The 21,518-nt window shown below is 45.1% G+C and overlaps 1 protein-coding gene across 4 annotated transcripts in view; it reads right to left on the minus strand.

Annotated features, from left to right (window-relative positions):
- LOC142576680 (uncharacterized) overlaps window positions 1-21,518 on the minus strand; it is a 516,248-nt gene that overhangs the window by 438,146 nt on the left and 56,584 nt on the right. For all 4 annotated transcript variants that reach the window (XM_075686909.1, XM_075686911.1, XM_075686910.1 and 1 more), the window contains exon 4: window positions 9,576-9,641. In XM_075686909.1, coding sequence (XP_075543024.1) covers window positions 9,576-9,641 — 66 coding nt within the window. The remainder of the gene's footprint in view (window positions 1-9,575; window positions 9,642-21,518) is intronic.

Consider the following 21,518-nt stretch of genomic DNA (forward strand, 5'->3'; position numbering starts at 1 on the left):
CGCAATGAACAGATCTTGAGGGGCATTCAGCCTTCCCATTAGCTAAGGAGCCCAGCAGCTTCTCCAGTGCTGCAAGGAACTACTGAGATGAAGTACAGCTCACAGAACACATTGTATTGCAATTATTTATATTGTGCTAGGTGTCATCTGCTGTAATGTAAGCTATGCAAATGCTCCTTATGCAATTTTTTGCACGTGTGACGACACAGCGAACCACCTTCTCTGCCACTGCCCAACTGTCGCATATCTGTACATGCGTGATAGCGTTTCCCTTTCTGTCACGCTGGTCATATTGCAATCGCATCACCCTCGCCCACTATGTGTATATAATCGCTGGCCGCCAAGCTGTGGTGTGCGTTCTGTCCCTATATTTCTTGGCTGTCATTCTGGCACATTAAGTTGCTGCCATGCAATAAAACATGTTTCAAGTTCAGTCTGACACTTCGCTCACGGAAGCCCCGGAACACGACATCAACCTTCCGCGCTAACAATGTGTTCTGTGAGCTTTACTCCATCTCAGTAGTTCCTTGCAGCACTGGAGAAGCTGCTGGGCTCCTTAGCTAATAGGAAGGCTGAATGCCCCTCAAGATGTGTTCATCGCGCTGCGCCGTCTGCTCGGTGTCTGCTTTCCATCCTGTCAGTACATGCTCCATGATTGGAGGATTGACGCAAAAAATGTTTCGATGCCATAACCATAAGCACTGTTTACGTGCATGCGACAGCGGAGCTTTGCTTCACCTGTACACTTTCCCTCCATTTACCTTGCAGCCACCTTAATAAGCAGCAAAGATGAACGCCCTCATAAATGTTCACGTGTGGCACAGCGTCTGCTTGGCATCTACTTGCTGGAATGAAAGCAGTTTAGGAAACAATCTAAAGCTCCATTTTACTGACTGCAGTATTTATCGTGAGTGCGAAGAGGGTGTTGCGACAGAAAACCTGTGTGCAAATACAAGGAAATGTACTAGGATGCTGATCAAAAGTTTTATAGGTGCATTGTGTAAAACCACAATTACATACAGGAATGACATGACACTCGTCATAACTTAAAGCAACGGTTCATGGGATACACATATACAGGCACATAAACATGATGCTCAATGCAACTTTGACTTGAAATGATAGTCACTTTTCAGATAGAAGTGACATGATGACATACTGGTAATCAATGCCTGTTATTTCTTTATTCTTAGAATGATCAATTGTATAATACTTGTACCCAGATACAATAACGCATCTCCGAATCACAGATGTCACATCCCATCTGCCCTATGCAACTTTGCCACATTAAATGGAAAACTCATTGACATAATCAGTTACGGATTATGCCAGTCTTATGCTGTTTCTTGCAGTTTTGTCTTTCACAGGTATTTGTGTAATGTAAAAAATAGTACCCTGATGCTCTAAATGTTATGTATACTATATAACAATTCTATTCTTTTTCCATGATCAGAGGAGGCTTTTGTGTCAATATATAGATTGGAAGTTTTTTAACAACGAATATATGACAAGCCTCCCAAAGGCTAGCAGGCTAGCACGGTGACAAAAGTATCTTTTAGCCATATTGGCACAAAACTTTCCCATAGGCTTTTTTTTTTCATAAAAGCCAACCACACATCTCTTGATCTAGCAGATTTATCTTTTATGTGACAAGTCTGTGTTTTCCTTGCAAGAAGTCCTTTTGCATGTATCCGCAAAACATTGGTCGTTCATTAAGTTTATTTTTTCTGCAACTTTCATGATTTTGGGTAACAATTTATTGTGCATTGTTGGAAGCTCTTCATACAGCAGCCATTATTTCTTGGAAAGCTTCTTTGCAACGAGGCTCTAAAGTTGTTGATAGACTATCCAAGTAGATTTTTTTAATATAACAATTAGTAGCCTTGGATTTAAAACTTATCCTCTGTCCCCAATAGTTAGCTATCTTTTGCATTAGTTGGTTAAGAGGTAGTACCTAAATCTATGGAAATAAATATTGCTACTACAAGTACTAACATCGTCGTGTCACTATTCAATATTTGATGCTTACTATTTTTGTTCAAATTGTGTTTGAAAAAAAATTTACATTCTCCCATCTCTACTTCTTATACAATGCACAAAGATGCGCCTAAGCCATATTTGTGCTTTCTGAAGTCTTACTTTGCTGCATATAATAGTGGCAAAAAGCAGCTTTTCAGAGAGAACTTGATTTTGTTGTTTTGTGTATTCTGTTCTTCTGCCATAAGTGCAGTGAATCGATAACTATATTGCGCACAAGTACACAGTCTCTCAATGGAACAGACATTTATTTGATACACATGAATTCGCACTCTGTTCATCTAGATTTCAAAATTGTGCTGATTGTGGCCCGCCTCTAGTACCATTGCATGTCTGCAATGTGGTCTGAAGGTACACGTGCAGTGCTACTGTGAAGCTAGTTATAGTCCTCACAGCAATGCACCAAGTAAGGTTGTTGCTTAATTTTTATAAAGAAAGGCAGCATCAGCTAGGGTGTAAGGGCGACAAAAATGATTTGTGCTATTGACCAAACATACAAACAGAATATAATATGACTACGTGCCATGTGCTAGTTTGTATTTCAAGTGATTAAGAGAATGATATAAGGGCTGTTGGGTTAATCAAGCTTATTTGTCGTGTTAAAACATAGGCTGTGAAGTTAACTTCAACATGTCTAAGTTGTCAACACGTCTAAGTATTTACGAAATTGGGGAGGTGGCAGTGAGACTCCCTGGGGAAGCAATACGTCAGTTGTCCTAATGGTATGGCTTGACTATATAATTTCATCATTGCTTGTTTAGAAATATGACGGTGGGTTAGAACCTATGAAATGCCACAACAGCAAGGCTGAACATCCATCCTTACTTCTCAGAGGCTTAAAGAATGATAAACAGTTATGCTTCAGAGAATATTTTGGTAACAAATATATGCCATGTTCATTTCAGTGGAATGGAAAGAGGTGATTGAGCACAGCCATGCTATGGTAGCATGCGTGAAGGAATACAGGAGAGCCTGGGGGCTAATATATATTAATAGAGTGAACAAGTAGCTGTGACTTGCAAGATTATTTTACTCCACAGTGGATGCTGCAGTAAGGTTTGTGCAACTGTAAGCAATACGAGAACGAGTTAAAGATTACTTGTAATCTATGGATTTGTATGACAGATGAGAATGTGCACCCAATTTGCCACTACGCATTTTTTTCTAGTTTATGTTCAGCACAGAGTGTGAGTCACTATGGCTTCTTAACTACAAGTTTCTGCATTCCGTTTCACAGTGCTTATGGGGCTATGTGCATTCATTTGACTACTTAAGTGACTGGATAATAGAACACATCTGCATTGCAGATTATATTATGAATTCGTCACAAAGCTCCATCCAAGAAACTGTCTGTTGGCTATGAAAATAAAAAAAGGCAATAAACATTCCCTTACTTTCTTGTGCTGCCATGCACACGGTGCTAATGAACTAATGTCTACAATGCAGACATTCTGTGCTTTCATTAGAGGTAGGTGCAAGTTGCACTGTCACAATGAACATGCATTCATTGCCTACAAGCTACTGCTTGTTGGAATTGGTGTTACAGCAGGCATGGCAAATGTTCTCCCTGCTTGTGTCTTGTGCACCATATGAGCCAGCATTTCATTTCATTGTCGTGTACCTGTTTAAGCTGTTACTGATTAAGAAAAGCAAATATAAAATGATTTGCTACATCAACCATTTCACATGCAAGATCACTGCACTCATTTCAAAGCTTATTAGAGAGTTTTAGATCAGGGGAATGCAATCGTTGAGGCCCCAAGTACTACGGGGCTTCAACGCTTGCGCCCCCTTAATCTAGATCTCTATAGTTGCTTGATAATCTTGGTTTGCTTTGAGATGAAGTACAGTTACTGTGCACCTGTTTGTTAGCCTATGCACTTCTCTTTTTAATGTGGCTGTGCATCAGCTAGCTAGGTTGTCGCTGCATGAATGGGACATTTGGGCCCATGCCCAACGCAATCAAATAACATTACTTTGCTATAGCTTACTGACTGTGCAAGCTACTCTGTTATCTAGGGAAAAGAATAAAAAGAGAATGCATGCATAAATGATGTTGACAGCAGCAAACGGTCTCAAGGCAATCATCCTTGATTGTCACCATTGCTGAGAGAGCAAGCGTGCCTGTATTCACTTTGACCACAGGCTGTACATTGTTTAAATGCTGGTAGAGGTATGGATAAATAGTGAAGGGGCAGCAGATTGGCCCCCCAGGCCTTTATGCATGGGCATTGCTGCCTTGTGTGCCCCCGTAGACCTCTGTCATCTCTTAAGACATGAATGACATAATGCTACTTCTATTTGCAGGGACATTTTTAGCACTAACAAGAAATGGAAACATTACGTGAATCCATGCCTATATGGGGTATCTTTTCAGCAACATGAATTAATATTTGTTTTCATGCAAACATTCTTCTCTTGAAAACATATCTGACAAGCATCTCTGCCTGAAGAAGTAACTATGATATGTACATATCACTTTTATGTCTGTCATAATTGTAATCAATTGCTAAAGACTTACTGGTGGGCTCTTTGGTTAGTCATGACTTAATATGGCAGTGCACTTTGAAACAATGACGTAACATAGAATGAACAAATACTAGCTCTGTGTGTGTCGCACAGCGCTCCTGTACGTTCATTCGGTGTTACATCATTGTTCCGAAGTACGATGCCATGTTACATCATGTAATCAATTGTAGGCTCACTATTGACAGCTACTAAAAAGACCTCAGCAGCAAAGTGCGCCTGAAAAAACACGCCATTGTTGATGATTCACACGCGTGCTCGGTGATAAAGTGACTTGTCAATCAACACAGCCATATTCCGTGATAATAGAACTATCTGTATAGGAGTATGTTAATAGATAACGCTGCGGCGCTTCAGCGTGCTATGCTGTTGCTGCGACAGATCCCTTGCTCATTGGCTTATCTTAGATACACTTGTGTGTTCGTGTATGCGCATTCTTGCAAGCTGTTACCTACAGGGTCTGGCCTCATTCGTGAAAGGAATGTGCATTGGTTTGTGGCAGAAAACGGAGGAGTTTATTTTCTACAAGACACGCAGACGAGAGCCGCATGTGTTTGAGGGAGCAAACTCCCGGTCCCTGTCCAGTGGCCGACACGCTGGGGGTGATGTAGAATTCTTGGAACTCGACTCGGGGTGGGGTCGCTTCCTGTTTCGTTCGCACTGGTGCTTTGTGCAGCCAAGGAGCGGTGGTGCGTCACTTGTACACAACACTTTCCTCCCTTAGATGGAGTCGCCATAGTGATCCAGAGGGCGTCGTTCCTGCTGTGGGCATGACTCTGCAGTCGTGTTTGGCACGGTCTCAGGGGCAGTGCTAATCTCTGGTTTGGTCACCGATGATTGAGAAGGCTCCAGCATTCCTGAGAGAGTGGCCTCTGACGACGTGGAGTTATCAGCTTTTATCCCAAACATAAATGGAAGCGGGACACTGGTCGCGGTTACTGTACAGCCCTTTTCCTCTGTCGCCGAATCTTCTGTGGGGTGTCTCAAAGCACCGGGCTTGATGTGGTCACGTTGTCATCGCACTAACCTGTTAGGGTTTTTAATGAACAGGATCTGTGGCCTAGCTTTTCCAAAACCATTCCCTCCGAAGTTTCGAAAGAAAACTGCTTGTCCGACAGAGAGTACTCTCGACTTTGTGTTCCTGTTGCAGTTTGTATAGATTTTGTTCGCTTTTGCTTGGGGCTGAATGCACGTGAGAGCTGTATCCAGCTCACACCCGAACACAAGTGCAGCTGGCATTTTGCCCATTGATGCGCAGATGGTGGTGTGTTGCTTTAGCAAAAACTGGGCCAGCCTACACGCGAATGTTCCGTCCTTGTTTTCGGCACGTAGAGAAAGACGAAGATCTCGGGCATTGGATAAGAGAAGACGAGCTCCCTGCCTAATCATTTTAAGTTTGCCTATACTTATAGTGTCCTGCCGTTTTATTAGTTCCTGATGCTTGTGAATCGTTACATGACAAAAAATATTAACTTGAAAAAACAGTTATGGTAGTTTAGCGCAAATTAATACACAGACACAGAAGAACAAAGTGTAAGGACAGGTGCTACTAGCAACTGTTCATTCACATGCCACCCACGAATATTTGTACAATTTGTTACGCACCGTCGCATCCCATCACAAGGGTCGACACCGCGACACAAGGCTCACACGCATCAGGGCAGTTTGCGTGAATTCGTGGCATAGCCGCTAAGCCACCATGGTGGGTTCATCCTGGTTTGCTTTCACGACACAGCATCGACATTGCTGTAGCCCAGCTGCGAGTTACTGCTCCAGAGTTTTTTCTTGTTTTTGGCGTCTTCGGGCTGTCTAGCTTGAGTGAGCGCATCCTGGAGCATCACTTTTGGGTTTTGACAAAGCTGGTCCGACAAGCGAGTAGTATTGAGCAGGCCCATAGTAACCGGTTGTGTACGATGTGTTAGACTGAGTGTAGTAGCTGAACGTGGCATAGAAGTTGTCCAATGTTTTGCTGGGCATCTGCATATGTCAGTGGCCAGATGAGCGAAGTGGCCTGTGAGTGTCTCTTTGACGGCTTCGATGGAGTGGTACACGTCAGCATCTGTCATGATCATAGCTAGAATACCCATGCGTACCCATGCAGTACAGAAGCATGTGGACCTTATATTCAATTCCAATGGCAGATTGCGAGCGCTCGGCCGGATCACAAACGGAGCATGTCCTTCCGACTGAGATCACTCTCACCAAATCTGTGAGCAGAATGCGTGCGCTCCCGCAGGGGCACTTAGTACAGGGGAATCAAGTGAGAGGGCACTAGGCTAGAGATGGAGTAGAGGAGAAGAAGAGCTTGGTGGTGCAAGCCAACACCCCGCTTCAAAGGAGATGCTTACAGCATTCATCCATACATCCGGCTCATCCCAGCATTCAATGCGTCACTAGGAGCAGGAACAAATATCAGATAGATGCATGGAGGAAAGAAAATGTTAGGAGGGAGCACTGCACAACAGGATTGAAGCAGAACCTGTCAGCCCAACATGGGAACACACATCGAAGTGCACGGTTGGTTTTAGTGCTCCTGCTCTGCAGGCCGAGCCACGGCAGGGCAGCTGAAAAAGCACGCACCGAATAAAAACTTCTGGCCTAGATGCTGGGAACCAAACATTTCAGCAAATAGTGATTCCTGCTTTGTGATATCGACGTAAGAGGTCAAGTGTTGGGCCACCACTGAGCAAATGCATGGGCTTCACGGAGTGTTCGCTTGCCAAGGCTGGCCGCATGATGTAATGCTCTCTCCTAACTTTTTCCTTCCTCTATGGATAGATGTCACTATCTAGGACCAGTAATAAAAGCGCACGGCGCAACGCACTGTCTATGTTTTCCATGTTGTGCATAGCAGCCCTTGACGGGAGAGAGGCGACCTTTACAGGAAGCAGAGGTGGGTGAAAGAAATATGTCAAGTGGACTTCTGGTCAAATCTGCCGATTTCGACGCAGCGATTATTGCTCCACAGAGCAATTTGGAATCGGCAGGTGGTCCCAATCTGCCATTGGAAAACACAACTTGCGCTCCCATTCTGACATTGGAATAAAATTTCTTCATACAGAGCAGAAAAACAATCTAGATCTACCATTGGAATTCAACGTTAGTCTCTTTGGAAGCAGTAGTCACACCTGACACGAACGCATAGCTCTCAAATTGAAATAGCCATGCTAACCTGGGTCATCGAACATGATGGGCAGCAGAAAGCGGAGAGCGATGCCGGCGATAACCAACGGAGTTACGCGCAGCTCGTGTTTACGACATTCTGACGCTAGGAAGGTGTGTTGTTTGGAGCATGGGTGAGCTACTCTGAGCTCGCCGGCAAGGAGCGATTTCATGGTTGCTGTGACTCGAAGAACCCAGACTTTATTTTGCTGGGCAATATACATTTGGAGGGTGCCACGATCAAGTGATTTGAGGCATGCCTTTTGCGCCCTCTACAGAATCAGCTGTAAAATATTTCTCAAGTCAATTGCTTTGGCAAGATACAAAATGCAAGCAGCCCAAAACAAACATCGACAAACAGAAACACGTAATGAGCATAGTTCTTGTCATGTGATCCCTCCCTTATGCACATGCACAAACATCTCAGAGTTCACTTTGTCTTAGGAATTCTCTCAACATACCGTATTCCTTAAACTTTAACAAAATAACAAAACAAAGCTCTGGTAGTGTATAGACTTTTACTGCATTAAGCCTTCTTTCGAGCAAGGTGACACTGCTTCGTATAAAGATTTAGATGTTGTGATGAGACAAGAGAATTAGCGCACAAATCACAGATCTGGTTGGAGATCGATGAAAGCAGAAGCCTTTCTTCTGCAGTGGACAAAGGCCCTTGCGAGCAGGAACACAGTAAAACCTCGTTAAACTGTACCTGCTTAAACAGTACTTTCGTTTTAAAACTAGTTAAGTCAAGTCCCCAACTCAGCGGCCATTGAACGTAATGCGTCTTGTATCCGCATAAACCGTACCAGCTTATTGCCTACCTATAGGTTAACACGTAGTATTTCCACTTTTCGTCGTGCAAACACGGCGGTGCGTCTTCTCCATCGGGCAGCCCGGCAGAACGACAAGCCTCAGAGATAGGCACAACGGCCTCCGAGCGTCCTGTTTGCGCGTGAAGCCACATCAACATCAACATCATTTTGGCGCCGTGCCCGAGAGCGTTGCGGCGTCGTGCAAGTGAGAACTCACGTCATGCCGAAACTTGGATAAAAAGATGCCGGGTGCTCAGCATAGAAGAAAAATTAGACATCGTTTGTGCTATCGAAAGTGACACGAAAAGTCAGCGCTGGCACGCGACATGGGTCTACTGTTGACTACGGTGTGTGGCATTTGAAATGCGAAGAAGTTGCTCGGCAGCGCTGCTGTGACTGCGAAAAGATGTTGGCTACGAGATTCGATTTTTCGCCATCACTGCCTCTGTTGTTGCCAAAGTGTCACCTAGCGACAGTGATGAGGACGACACGGAAAGCGACAGCACGGGTAATTCAGGCCCAACAGTGGCAGAAGCTGCGCGTTACGTCAGCCTCATGAATGCAATCATCACGACGAGAACAGCACCCCGCAATGAAAAGGGGCCCCACAACTTCTGCAAAGCTACCGCGCCTGTGCATGGAGAATATGCAACGCCAACAAGGAATCTGCTATGGGAGTATTTGCTGGAAAGAGGGGGCTGGCTGAAAAGCTGGCTCACAGCTTCAGCAAGTTTGAGGCTGCTGTCGTCACTGCTAGGCCGCCGCGGCATCGAACAAAAATAATACATTTGTTGCACGAAGTCAATAAATACTGCATGTTTTTTCCTGTTTCCTTGTACTCTCTCCGAGTTCCGTTTTTGACAGGTAAGTGAGCGATCTCATGCTAATTCGGTTAAACAGTACGACCGTTAATATGTACTTTTTCTGAGCTCCGGCCAACTATGGTTTAACAAGGTTTCACTGTACAAGGTATGCTATTTCTACAATGACTGTCAATCTCCATCGTGCCTCCTCAGTAATACACCAATTGAGCCTCACCTTCTTGAGCAGCGCCAACATGTTCTCCAAGTGACAGGCAAGGGCGCTCTTGTGTAGTGCTGTTTGCTGCAATGAAATTGCAACATTGGAGAAGGGAAACAGACAGGCTCGGTATTTTTAAATCATGATCTTATAAAACCAGCAAGCAAGGAAAAAGCATAGGCATAATTAGCAGCGATTGAAATTGAAGTGTAGAAAATGATGAAATAACGAAAAAATAACTTGTCGCCAATAAGGACTGAACCGTGTAATACAAAGTTTGTTGGTCTAGTCCCCACCATTGACAAGTTATCTAATACTTACCTGTATAGTTGCCCCCATGCTTTCCTCGCCTTCATTGTCTGCTCGCTTTATATGGTCGTGATAAAAATTGCAGAAGACTTTTAACCCTTTATCGACAAATATTGCCTACAGGCAACATACCAAAATAATTTTTCTCTTGCAGAGTTTCAGTATTGAGTACAATGTTTCTGGCTAAATGTCTTCAGCCAACACTGAATGACAGGCTACAAGCCTCAATTGTTGGTTTCAAGCAGGAATAATGGACGAGGAAGAAGTTTGGCATGCGACTCACTCTCTTGTGAAATCAACGTCAGAGAAGATAGGCCAATCCTACATATCCAGCTCCAGTGGTGTCACTCAGATGATGTAAAGCAAATGATATGTACTCCTACGGGTCATATATGATGAGAGCTGTCTATACAAATTGAAAACGAAGCCTTAGGTAGCTTGAGGTGAAGCTCGCTTCCAGTTTTCTGCCTAGGTTTATCCCCCTATTGCTGAAAAAAATTTTTTCCAAGATATCTTTTGTTGATAATGCTTATTCTTGACTTGTTTCACATATTTAGGTAGAAAATAAAAACTTTTTCTTGGAATTTATAAGTGTCGTAATTAAAGGGTTAAGTATGCTTTCACAATAAATGCTCACACACACTTAGCCATTGTAACATAAGCTGTCGTGGAACAGCCGTCTGACCTTTTGTCACACCTCCTAGTGCAAACAGAACTGATTTGGCGCAGCAAAAAGTATTTCTGGTGCTGTGACAAACGTGCATCTTACACCAGATGCTCTCAATATTAACTGCAATACAGTCAACGACCAACTTTCTGGATGCCCAATTTTTCGGACATGCCCGATAATTCAGACGCCTTCACGGCACTGCCATGCCATAGAGTCAACAGAGAGTTTTAGAATAGAGGCCCCATAGTTTGGGGCGCCAAAGAGCTTTGCGGGTGTTAGTGTTGCGGCATACAGGAGTGAAGCATTTTAGAATAGGGCTTTGCATTTGCAGATAGCGTCTTGCGCTGACAGTGCCACTACGGCACTAAAAAGAGCTACTAGAAATAATTAACTAAATATACCATTTTATGATAAGAATAGAAATTTTTACTTTTGTGTTTAAGCATTTAATTACAATTTGGAGGATATTCTATTAGCAGTAAACAATTAGTTGCACTTAGTTTTGAGTAACAAACTTTACGTGCCTTCACCAGCCAAGCTAAGCTGTGTTAGGCCTACGAGCCATAATATCCACAATCCAATTTGGAATCAATGGGGTCTAATGAATAAATCTTCTTAACACATGCTAGCTGAGAGAAAGCAATAACCGCACTCACTTCTCCTAGCTTGCGAACTTCGCATGTTACCACAAATCGAGCCCAGTTTGTCGCTAGGTTAGAGTCGTCGCTTCGATGGGTGCCGCCATGTTTGTTTACGCAAATCTTTTGGTGCAGCTTTTGCGGCTCCCGATAAATCAGTGAAATAGCATGCCCAGTGCAAAACCCAAATGCAGTTTGCATCTCACACATGTACAGTGGCTTCGACACTGTACATGTACATTTCGACACTGTACATTTCTTTGCAAGCTGCAAATGTTTGGGGCCCCTATTCTAAAACTCTCTAATGTGTAAAAACGTCTGAAATTTCTGATGCTCAAATCCTTCGCCGCCTGACTTTTTTTTACTTTTGCAATGACCACAGGTCTGAAACGGCATTGATCGAAGCTACCACCATGCCATTTTGATTATCTCCCTACCTCAAACAGGCGCTCACACGCAAATCCGCTGGCAGCTGTAGCCACCACCACGGCAACGCTAGGCCTAGCTACTTCGACATTCCCTAATAAGCTTCTTGCTGTTTGGTGCCATGTTTTTCATTAAAACACTACGCCGCTGACTCCGCCTTTGTAATGCTCGCCAATGACTTCGAAGCTCAGAAGGCATGACGCGTCAGCTTCGCCTCCATACAGTAGCATTACAAGGTGAAGCATATGCAAATCATTGCGGTGAAACATACCAATAGTGAGAAGGGCCAACTGCCACGGGACAAAGTATGTATTCCTTAATTATACACACGTGCACCCGCCGTCTCCTGTCACAGTAACAGCACTGATACACCTGATAAGTGTACTGGCAGGCCTTCAGGGCTATTTCTGACATGCCTGTGGTCATAGGCACCGGCTACAGGGGGATGGAGGGGGGGGGTAGCTATGGCCACCAGTGTCATAAAGCAGCGCCCTTGAACGGGCTCCTTCTCAGTTAACCAGAACGATATGCAGGTAATAAAGAAAAAAATTCACTGCCCAAGCACTCTGTGCAGATGGTTGACCAGCGAAGCTGAAACGTGGGCCTCGGTGGTAATCATTGGGTTAATCCCGACGGTTCATTAAAAGATGGCTTGGTAGGTTCCCGCATCCTCAGTACAAGTTGCTGCTTGCACTCAGCTGCACGAGCCTGTTCTTGTGCCCGGACTGCAGCATTGGAACAATGTAGACGAGCTTGTTCCGTGGCATTGCTGATCAAAAGCTGCCTGCTCCTCAGGAGTATGTATGACGCGTAGCTGAGCCATTTCGGAGCCGGAGAGAGAAACTGCTGCACGCCTGCTTGGCTGCGACACAGAACAACAATGTCACTACTTACACAGCGAATCGCGCGCCTCTCTTTCGCTTTTTTTTCGTGCATAAGCAAGGGGTTGGGCCAGAGGAGTTTTCGGTGTACAGGCGACAGACGGACAAACGAATCGGCTAGCCATATGCAGCTTCGCTGTAAAACGTGATTCGCCTAGTGCCTTATCTGCCGTGCGTCAGCCGAAGTAACACGTCTCAGCTGGTGTTAGTTGGAAACAAGCTGTGATAGCTGTTGTCTTAACAAAGCTAAAGTGCATGGACGTTTTTTTTTTTTTTTTGCCACAGCACCTATTACCACAAACGCGAATTGACAATGCCAGTGCAAATGTTTGAAGGTGTGTTTTGTTTCGTCCCAGTCGCCATGTCTTTCTGTAATGAGCAGAAGGTAAAAATGATCCTTGCCTGGGAGCTGCAAATGACAAGAGGAAGGCCGCAAATATATATCAGTCTGAAGCAGCAGAAGCTTGATGTGGGCGAGTTGGTTTTGCATACTTGATGAAAAGAGCGCTACGAAGACGCGGACTAAAAGCGCCTTGTCCGTCGTACATGTTCTTCTTTTAGTCCGCGTCTTCATAGCGCTCTTTTCATCAAGTATATATCAGTCATGGGATTGTGGCAGTAAACCAAATGCTTAGACTATCATCAGAAATGATGAAAACCTGAGACAAACCAGCAGCTTCAAGAGCGGTACAGGACTCCATCTTTTTAGTCCTAGCCTACACACGGATATTCTAGCCCTTATGGCCTCAAACCCTCATACTAGCGTGCAGTACATGGCCGCCCAGGTACAAATTTCCAAGTCAGTTTGGAGCATTCTAAACAACAGCCTTTCACCCGTATTACCTTAACCAGCACCAGTGCTTGGAAGATAGGGAGGGAACTGTACGATCATCGAGATTTCTCGAATTAAGTCCTCACAAAAGCCAACAAGTCACAGGACTTTTTGAGCACATCATGTGCACAGATGAAGCCAATTTTCATAGAAATGCCCAGGTAAGTTTGCATAATGCACACTATTGGAGTGCTTATAATGCACACTGGGTAAAGCGCAATCGGCACCAGTACCAGTGGTCGTTCAATGTGGGGTGCGGAATTTACGCCGGTGCGAAAATTAGTCCCATCTTCTTCGATCATATACTGACTGGATAGTGTTACGTGTATGAAATCCTTGAAGGAGTCGTAGATGAGTTTCTCAGCGAAGTCCTGCTGTCATGTCTTCCACTTCTGTGGTATCAGCAAGATGGAGCACCAGCACACAACAGCAGCCAAGAACAAAATTGGCTGAATGCAACTTTTGATGCGCTATACATTGGAAGGCACAGGCCTGTAGCTTGGCTGGCTAGGTCACCTGATCTCTCTCCACTCGATTTCTTTCTTTGCGGTTATGTGAAAGATCGTGCTTACCGTACATGATCGAGACGGACGTCAGATTAGCTCAAGACGAGGATAAAGGATGTCTACCGTACAATTTGAGCGTTGGTCATCAAGAAAGCCACAGAAGATGTGATAAAGAGGACACAGAACAGCATAGCTGCAGATGGAGACCTATTTGAACACGTCCTCCACGCAACAGCTGGCGTTCAACGGCGCTTACGAATTCATAGATAATAAGAGCACACTGAAATTTGATGCATTTGCTGTTCGTTTTTTGTGCAGGCATCCCGATTGCCAATTTGGCTCATCTAGAAGTGGTTACTTTCTTGAACGCATCACTTTGCCTATTCTCAACGCATGGGTCACTTCCCGGTCTCTTTATTTCCTTTTCATTTTATGCCATGAACCTGTTTTTGCAGCACGTATACACTCCGATGCAAACTAAAACCGTCACTTTAATTTGGCTTTGGTCCGAAGCAAATTTATGGCGCAAAATATAGCTGCACGCACACTCTGTCAATACGGTGCGAGCGAAGCCGAGATTTTGAAACAATCCGTGCTTATTCCATTGCTTTTCGCGTTTCGTGCGTGGTCAGAGTGGTACTTGGGCCGTGTTATCAAGGGTCTTTTGTTATCAATGTGATCTGTCGGCCTTGAGAGATGGATATTAAGAATGACGTCGAGAGAAAGAAATAGCTAGCTATATATATATATATATATATACACATATACACACACACAATCGAGTCCACTTATAACAATGTTCAAGTGCCATGAAAATTTCATTGTTATGACCGATAATTGTTATAAACGGGTTGCACGAAAAAAGGCATAGCAACTGCAAAGAGGGGTCACAGACGGCAAGTGACATGCCAGCTCCGCCGAGGCATCGTTTTGGTGGTCCCGAAAGGGGCCTTGTAAAAAATACGAGAAGGTTGCCGCGGCTGCCTCTCAGCTTGAAAATCCCTTAGCGCCCCCCCCCCAAAAAAACAATGAAAACATGAATACCTAAGAGCATTTAATGAGGGCAAAATAGCTTGCACTTCTCACTTCTTTGCTGAAACAAACCCGTAATCGGCGAGTTTCGACTGCTTCGCGGCAATCTTGCCGATGTCTTTCTGGAGGGCATCCAAATGTTGAACATGTCCGAGCGAAAGGTTTTTTGCAAAAATGAAGTCCCACAGGGAATCGATCATTCTTGAGGCCTCCTGTTGAGACACAACTTGTACAGGTTCCGGTTCATCTTCGTCGTCGCTGCTGTCGTCGCCTTCCGCGCCGGTGACTGCTGCAATGATCGCCTCGTCAGTCAATTCTTCGTTTGTCGCAACTGCATCGTCGGCGTGCAAGAATTCTTGAAGCCCCTCCACGTCGCCGTCATCACCACGCACCGTAGACCAAAGTTCTGTAATGACTCCATCGGCAGTAGCTTCGCAATACTCCGCATCACTGGTATCCCCGGCAAAGTCCGCTTTTTGGAAGCAATTCATGACGGTGGAGGAGTGCACGTGCTTTGACACTGTACGCTGCCTTCGGAACACGTGCAACTGGTGAAGCAGGAACCAAGGAGAATGGGAATGATGGGGCAGCCCACACTCAACTGCCGTGACGCATTTTCAACGAGCGGCACACCCTCAGAATGGACTGCTCCCCGCGCGCCGATACAAAAGCAACAAAAGAAATGCCTTCCTTCCCTCTCCTACTCTTCCCAGAGGAAAGCGTCTGTATTTTCTCCTGCTTCTCCTGCTCACCCCATTGTCCTCGCATGCGTCGTCACGTGAGCTTTTCGCCACCCCTGTGCGGGCGGCTCCGCATACACGCGCACGCTTTTGGCGGAGTAGTTTGGCCGCGTGGTCGCTGCGTTTGCGCTTTTTTTTTCTGTGAGGGTTGGCTCCAAATGACTACATTTAATTGTTATAACCGACAATCTAGTATGATAGCATTGTTATAAGCAGTTTATTTTACCATAGAACACACTGCAAAGGTGACGGTGCCGCAGCTGTCCATTGCTATTCATTCATTCATTTATTTATTGATACCGTCAGCCTTTCTCAGGCTATTACAGGAGTGGAAAATTTAATAAATTCACATTTTAAACAAGGTACATTTCACAACTACGATATCGACACAAAAGACAAAGGAAAAATCAAACAGTAGATAAGAAAACACATGCAAGTGCTGAGGCACAACTATAACATTGGTGTACTACGGTCCAGGTAAGATTTCAGGCATTCTAGAAAGGCATCGAGGGAGTTAATATTTACAATGGAATCAGGCAGCATGTTCCATTCTTTAATAACACGAGGAAAAGAACTGTACTTAAAACAATCGTTATAAGAACGCAGCACAGGAATGTACATGGAATGGCGATGTCTTGATGTCTCATTAGGGTGTATTGTAAAATATGGTGATGTGTTGATATTCAAGTGGCCATGAATTAAAAGGTAAAGAAACTTCAGCCTATCTACCTTAGTGCAGTATTCTAAACTTTTAAGGTTTGCCAATTTACATAATTCGTTTGGTGAATCAGTTCGGCAATATTTAATGAAAATAAAACGGGAAGCAAGTTTCTGAACTTTCTAAATTTTTAATTTGTTAGACTCAGTGTAATAATATCCGATTTATTGTTAAAAGCGGTATTGTTATGAGTGGGTTTGGCTGTATATATATATATATATAACGAACGAGAAGAAAGGGGTTAATCCAGGGGCCCGGTTTTTATTAATCATATCATAAGAAGCCAACAAAAAAGTACACCAATGATAACACAGGGGAAATTACTTGTACTTCCTAATTGAATTAAAGAAATGATAAATTAACGGAAATGAAAGTGGATGAAAAAACAACATGCCGCAGGTGGGGAACGATCCCACATCTTCGCATTATGTGTGCGATGCTCTTACGGCGCTACTTTCCCATCCATTTTCTGGGGTATTTGTGTGTTACTACTAGAACTAACCCTGGGAGTGTTAGTCAGAGCCACCACTCACAATCCTTGGCAGCGGGTGTGAAACATCCTTTTTGTCACAGGTGTCATGAGTATGTGATCTTTTTGGGTGGTCAATGCAAGTGGTCAATAAACCCCCCCCCCATGCTACCTGAAGGCATCAATGGTGCCGAATTCAAAATCCTTGTTATGTAATGAACGAAAAGGAAGGGGGTTAACCGAAGGGCCCAACTTTTATTAATCATATCATAAGGAGCCAACAAACAAAAACACCAAGGATAACACGGGGGAAATTACTTGCACTCACTGCGAAGACATGGGACTGTTCCCCACTTGTGGTACATTGTTTCGTCATCCATTTTCAATTCCGTTAATTTATTATTTATTTATTTCAATTACTCAGTACAAGTAATTACCTCTGTGTTGTCCTTGGTGTCTTTGTTGGCTTCTTATGATATATATATATATATATTGTTACACACGTGTAGTATATGTTTGTTTGAACGAGGTGCGTGACCACCATCACTCCAGAAAAGAGGAAGAAGAACGAACTGGGCTCGCACTGTGAATCTAACCGGTCAGTGCTGCAACCGTTGTTGTGAATATAACCTGTAAATAGTTGCTTGTCTTCGACCTTCACGTAACAATGTGTACATATATATATATATATATATATATATATATATATATATATGGAGTTCGAAAAGCTGGTAGGGCCCCAGGCCCCTCCCCCTCCCCCCTCTGTAAACATTATGTGAATTGTCTTCACCGGTTATGCTGAGCAGGATTGCTGTCTTTGCTGCTTCAGACCTTGGCTTGTCAAGGCAGGTTGCCCTTAGAAACAGCTCAAACTGTTGTATGAACGACTTCCAGTTTTTTCCCCCATCTCCGGATAAGCGTAGCATTTTTGGGGGCTTGATGCAGTCCATCGTTGACATACTTTGTCGCTTCTGGTCTGGTGATCGCTAATCCCACTTCTGACACCATGTATCAGCATCGATATTGCAGATGTGAAACAGTGGGACACCAAGTGAAGAGTGAACAACATTGTTGATTGAATACAGTTTGTCAAGTAGGTTCTTTATTTCAGGAAATTCTCGGTGCAGGCACACACACGCAGTGTGTGTTTTTTCCCGCCACACCGCATGCGGCTTGCTCCGTCAATTACTTCACTCACTCAGTTCGGTGTCGTGTGCTCCAAGCATGCCGACTGCGCACACATGCCTTCCATATTCTTCCAGCCCTGCTCACACTGTTGCCTACCGTCCCGAGCCTGCAACTCTATGCCACCTGGCGTCGGCCCAGTACCTTCACAGATCCCCCCCCCCCCCCCGTTTTATCATGTGAAGAGGGCTCCCAAGGCACATGAAAAAGGCTCAGCTGGTCTGCATTAGCGAGGCCTTTCTGTTTCCCTGTAGCCAGGTCTCTGAGTCTGTAGGTATTGCGTCCAACGTGTGCAGTCCCTCGAAATGGCCCTGTGCGTCGAGGGGCAAAGTTGACTGTGAATCTAATGGCTGCCTTACTTAGCGGATGCGTGTCCCGGAGAACCAGGTCTCCTACCTGGAAGGTAGCTGGAGTGCGCTTTTTGTTGTAATACTTTGTGGTATCCTGTTTAGAAATGACACAGGCCTGAGTTCACCTTCGACTTCCTGCAACAACACTGCCGATATGCCATTGCCACTGGCATCTGTTTTAATCACGTTCAGGTCAGGCAATACCACAGCCACCTCTCCTGCCAGCATTAGCCTCCGAATCTCGAATGCTGTCTGTTGCTCGGCACCCAAACCCCAATGGACTCCTTTCTTGAGGAGAGCTGTCAGGGGCCTGGCTTTGTCAGAAAACTAGGGGATGAAATTTCTGTAGTATCCTACAAGGCCCAAAAAGCATTTGGAGCTCCTTGACTGTTTTAGGGCATGGGAATTCTGCAACCGCTCGCACCTTGTCCAGGTCAGGTTGACATTTGCCTGGAGAGAGTACATGTCCAAGGAACTTTAATGCCTGTTCATAGCATGTAACTTTGATGAGATTGACTGTGAGACCTGCAGAGCAAATTCTTTGCACTACCTCATTGATATGTTGTAGGTGGTCCTCAAAAGTTTCTGAATAAATGAGCACATCGTCAAGAATTGCCATGCAGTAGTTGTGTTTTATGCCTTCTAACACTTTGTCTATGAGAGACTGAAATGTTGCCGGCCCACCTGCTACCCCAAACGGCATTCGTTCAAATTGAAACACTCCTCTATGACACAAGAATGCTGTCTTCGGTACGTCTTTTCGGCATCTGAAATAGGCTCCGCTATATGGTCATAGTATTCGGCAGTGACGTGAATGAACTGCTTGAGGTTTTTTGCCGGATGCCGAGTGCGCTGATCTAGCTCTGCTTTTAGTTTAAGCTTGCAGTCAACGGTGGTAAACTCTGCCATAAATTCGGACGCAGACTGCCAGTAAGGGTGCGCACCTGAAAAGCGCAACCATTCTTTGGCTGGCTCCTCCAACGCTACTGGAAGCAACTGCAAACAGCGGGCAGGGGGGATCCCCACAATATCGCAGTATTCTGAGTACTTTTCCAGAAAATCTTGCAGCAAGTGTCGGTCCTGGTAGCCACTGAATTTCGGCAGTGGGACAGGCACAGGTTTGATGTTGAGCGCTGGCCCCGCGCCGGTTGTCTCATCGGTCCTAGCCCTGCAGGTTGTCTCATCAGGCCTAACCATGTCGTTGAGCGGCGTGGTGCGCACAATGAGCTATGTCAGTTCCAAGTCTCTCCCTTTTCATTGGGGTCCCAGAGGTCGAAGCCAACAGTCCTTGGATGATCGAAGAAGGCAGGAGAGGCTGCACAACTGGCTGGGTGGCACTAAATGATTCTTGGTCTTCCATGTTAGGGCCAGTCGGACGAGCCCCCACTTGTCAGGTACGTTCTTTATTTCGGGAAATCCACAGTGCACGCACACAGTCTGCGTTTCATCCCACTGCACCGCACATGGCTTGCTCCCCCGATTACTTCACTTACTCAGTTTGTTGTCGGGCGCTCCCCGCATGCCGACCACACACACACGCCTTCCATGTTCTCCCTCCCCGCCACACACCATTGCCTACCGTCCCGTGCCTGCTACACAACTTTTTTGATCATTTACAGTTGGCAAACTGGGTTCAAGAGAAGGCCTCATTTTGTCGCTGTTGCGAAAGGTGGCGCTGGTGTTGTGTTGAGATTTAATTGTTCGAAATATAAGAAAGATTTAACATAGTTCGAAGGACGGGGCTTGCCTCGGGCATGCGTTTTTGCTACGTTAGTGGTGCTTGTGCGTTAACCATGCCTGTATTTCGAACTCACGACCTTCAGTGGGAGTCAAACCCTCAAGCCTGTGTGGAAGAAGAACCCCCAAACTTTGGTGTTAAGGCGAAGTTAATTATGGCACAGTTAACTGATAGAGTTCATTAGGTCACTAGAACCTACAACCTTTGGTGGGAATCAAACCCACGACCTTTGGTGTTAATTATGGCACCATTATCATCATCATCAGCCTGGTTACGCCCACTGCAGGGCAAAGGCCTCTCCCATACTTCTCCAACAACCTCGGTATTGTTGTGTTCATATAGGAGGTTGTGGCCAAGTACTGCACCAGGGTGGCCATTCCTGCTCTGGTGAGTGAGTGCGTTACCGGTTCTGGTCACCGGGATCAGGCCACACTCCAGGCGTGTTTATGCAATTTTATCAACATGCAGATTTCATTCTCTTTTTTTTTATCCGGTGCAAAATTGCGCGGCACCAGGATTCGAACCACGAACCTCTTGCATGCAAGGCGGGTGTTCTACCTCTACACCACCGCTGCACTATGGCACCATTAATTAAGCCGCAATTAAGGTAGCGTGAACTGCGGCACATCGATCGAACCCACGACCTTTGGTGGAAGGAAACAAGTAATAAGAAGTAACCATGCATTCGAATGAGAATGTCAATTAATTTAATGAATGCCTTAATTGAGATCTTGAGCTCGCAGGCTTTTGCCTTCACCCTCTTGTGTACGTTAAAGTTACTCATTTTTTCAAGCCCCCAAAGGAACCTGACATATTGAAGGCATGGGAAAACGAGATTCCGCAAAAGCACTTTAAGGCTTTTACGCAAAAAACATACGTTTGTGATATTAATTTTGAGCGTGCAGAGGTCATAAGCTGCTATGAGCACGTCGTGAACGATCAAACCGTAACAATACCGCGAGCCAGGTGGACACTTAGGGAGCGCGCGGTGGCCCGAATTTTTCCGAACATACCTGGGCATCTGTCGAAACCGAAGGCACCCAAGTCAGCAAGAAAACCACCCAAAGTAAGGACAGTGGTTCCCGCCCAAGTTGCTTCCTACCAAAGTGATGGGGATTTGTATGACAAAATTGAAGCAAGTGATGGCAGGCATGGATGGTGGTGAAGGCACCGAAGTCAGCTCGTTAAACTGCGGCCTGGCTTGCTGTTATGCAGGATGGTAAACCATTGAGTCGTGGCATGTCAAGGCTTCTGCCATCCAGGTTATTATCTGCAAGCTCAAGAAGTCCGGGGGCACTGTACACATTGAAACTGCCGCTTTTTCGGGCCCTCCTTGACACGCTTGGGGACTGTCATGTGACAAGCGTCGGTTGTCCCGTTCACAAGGGCAGCACTAATGTTCATACATAGTGCTATGAATGCAATTTGCCGCAAAAGATACTTGCAAGGGCCTCAGCTCTTCAAAAA

The sequence above is a fragment of the Dermacentor variabilis genome, chromosome 3 (assembly GCF_050947875.1).
Source record: "Dermacentor variabilis isolate Ectoservices chromosome 3, ASM5094787v1, whole genome shotgun sequence".
In the NCBI taxonomy this organism is placed as follows: Eukaryota; Metazoa; Arthropoda; class Arachnida; order Ixodida; family Ixodidae; genus Dermacentor; species Dermacentor variabilis.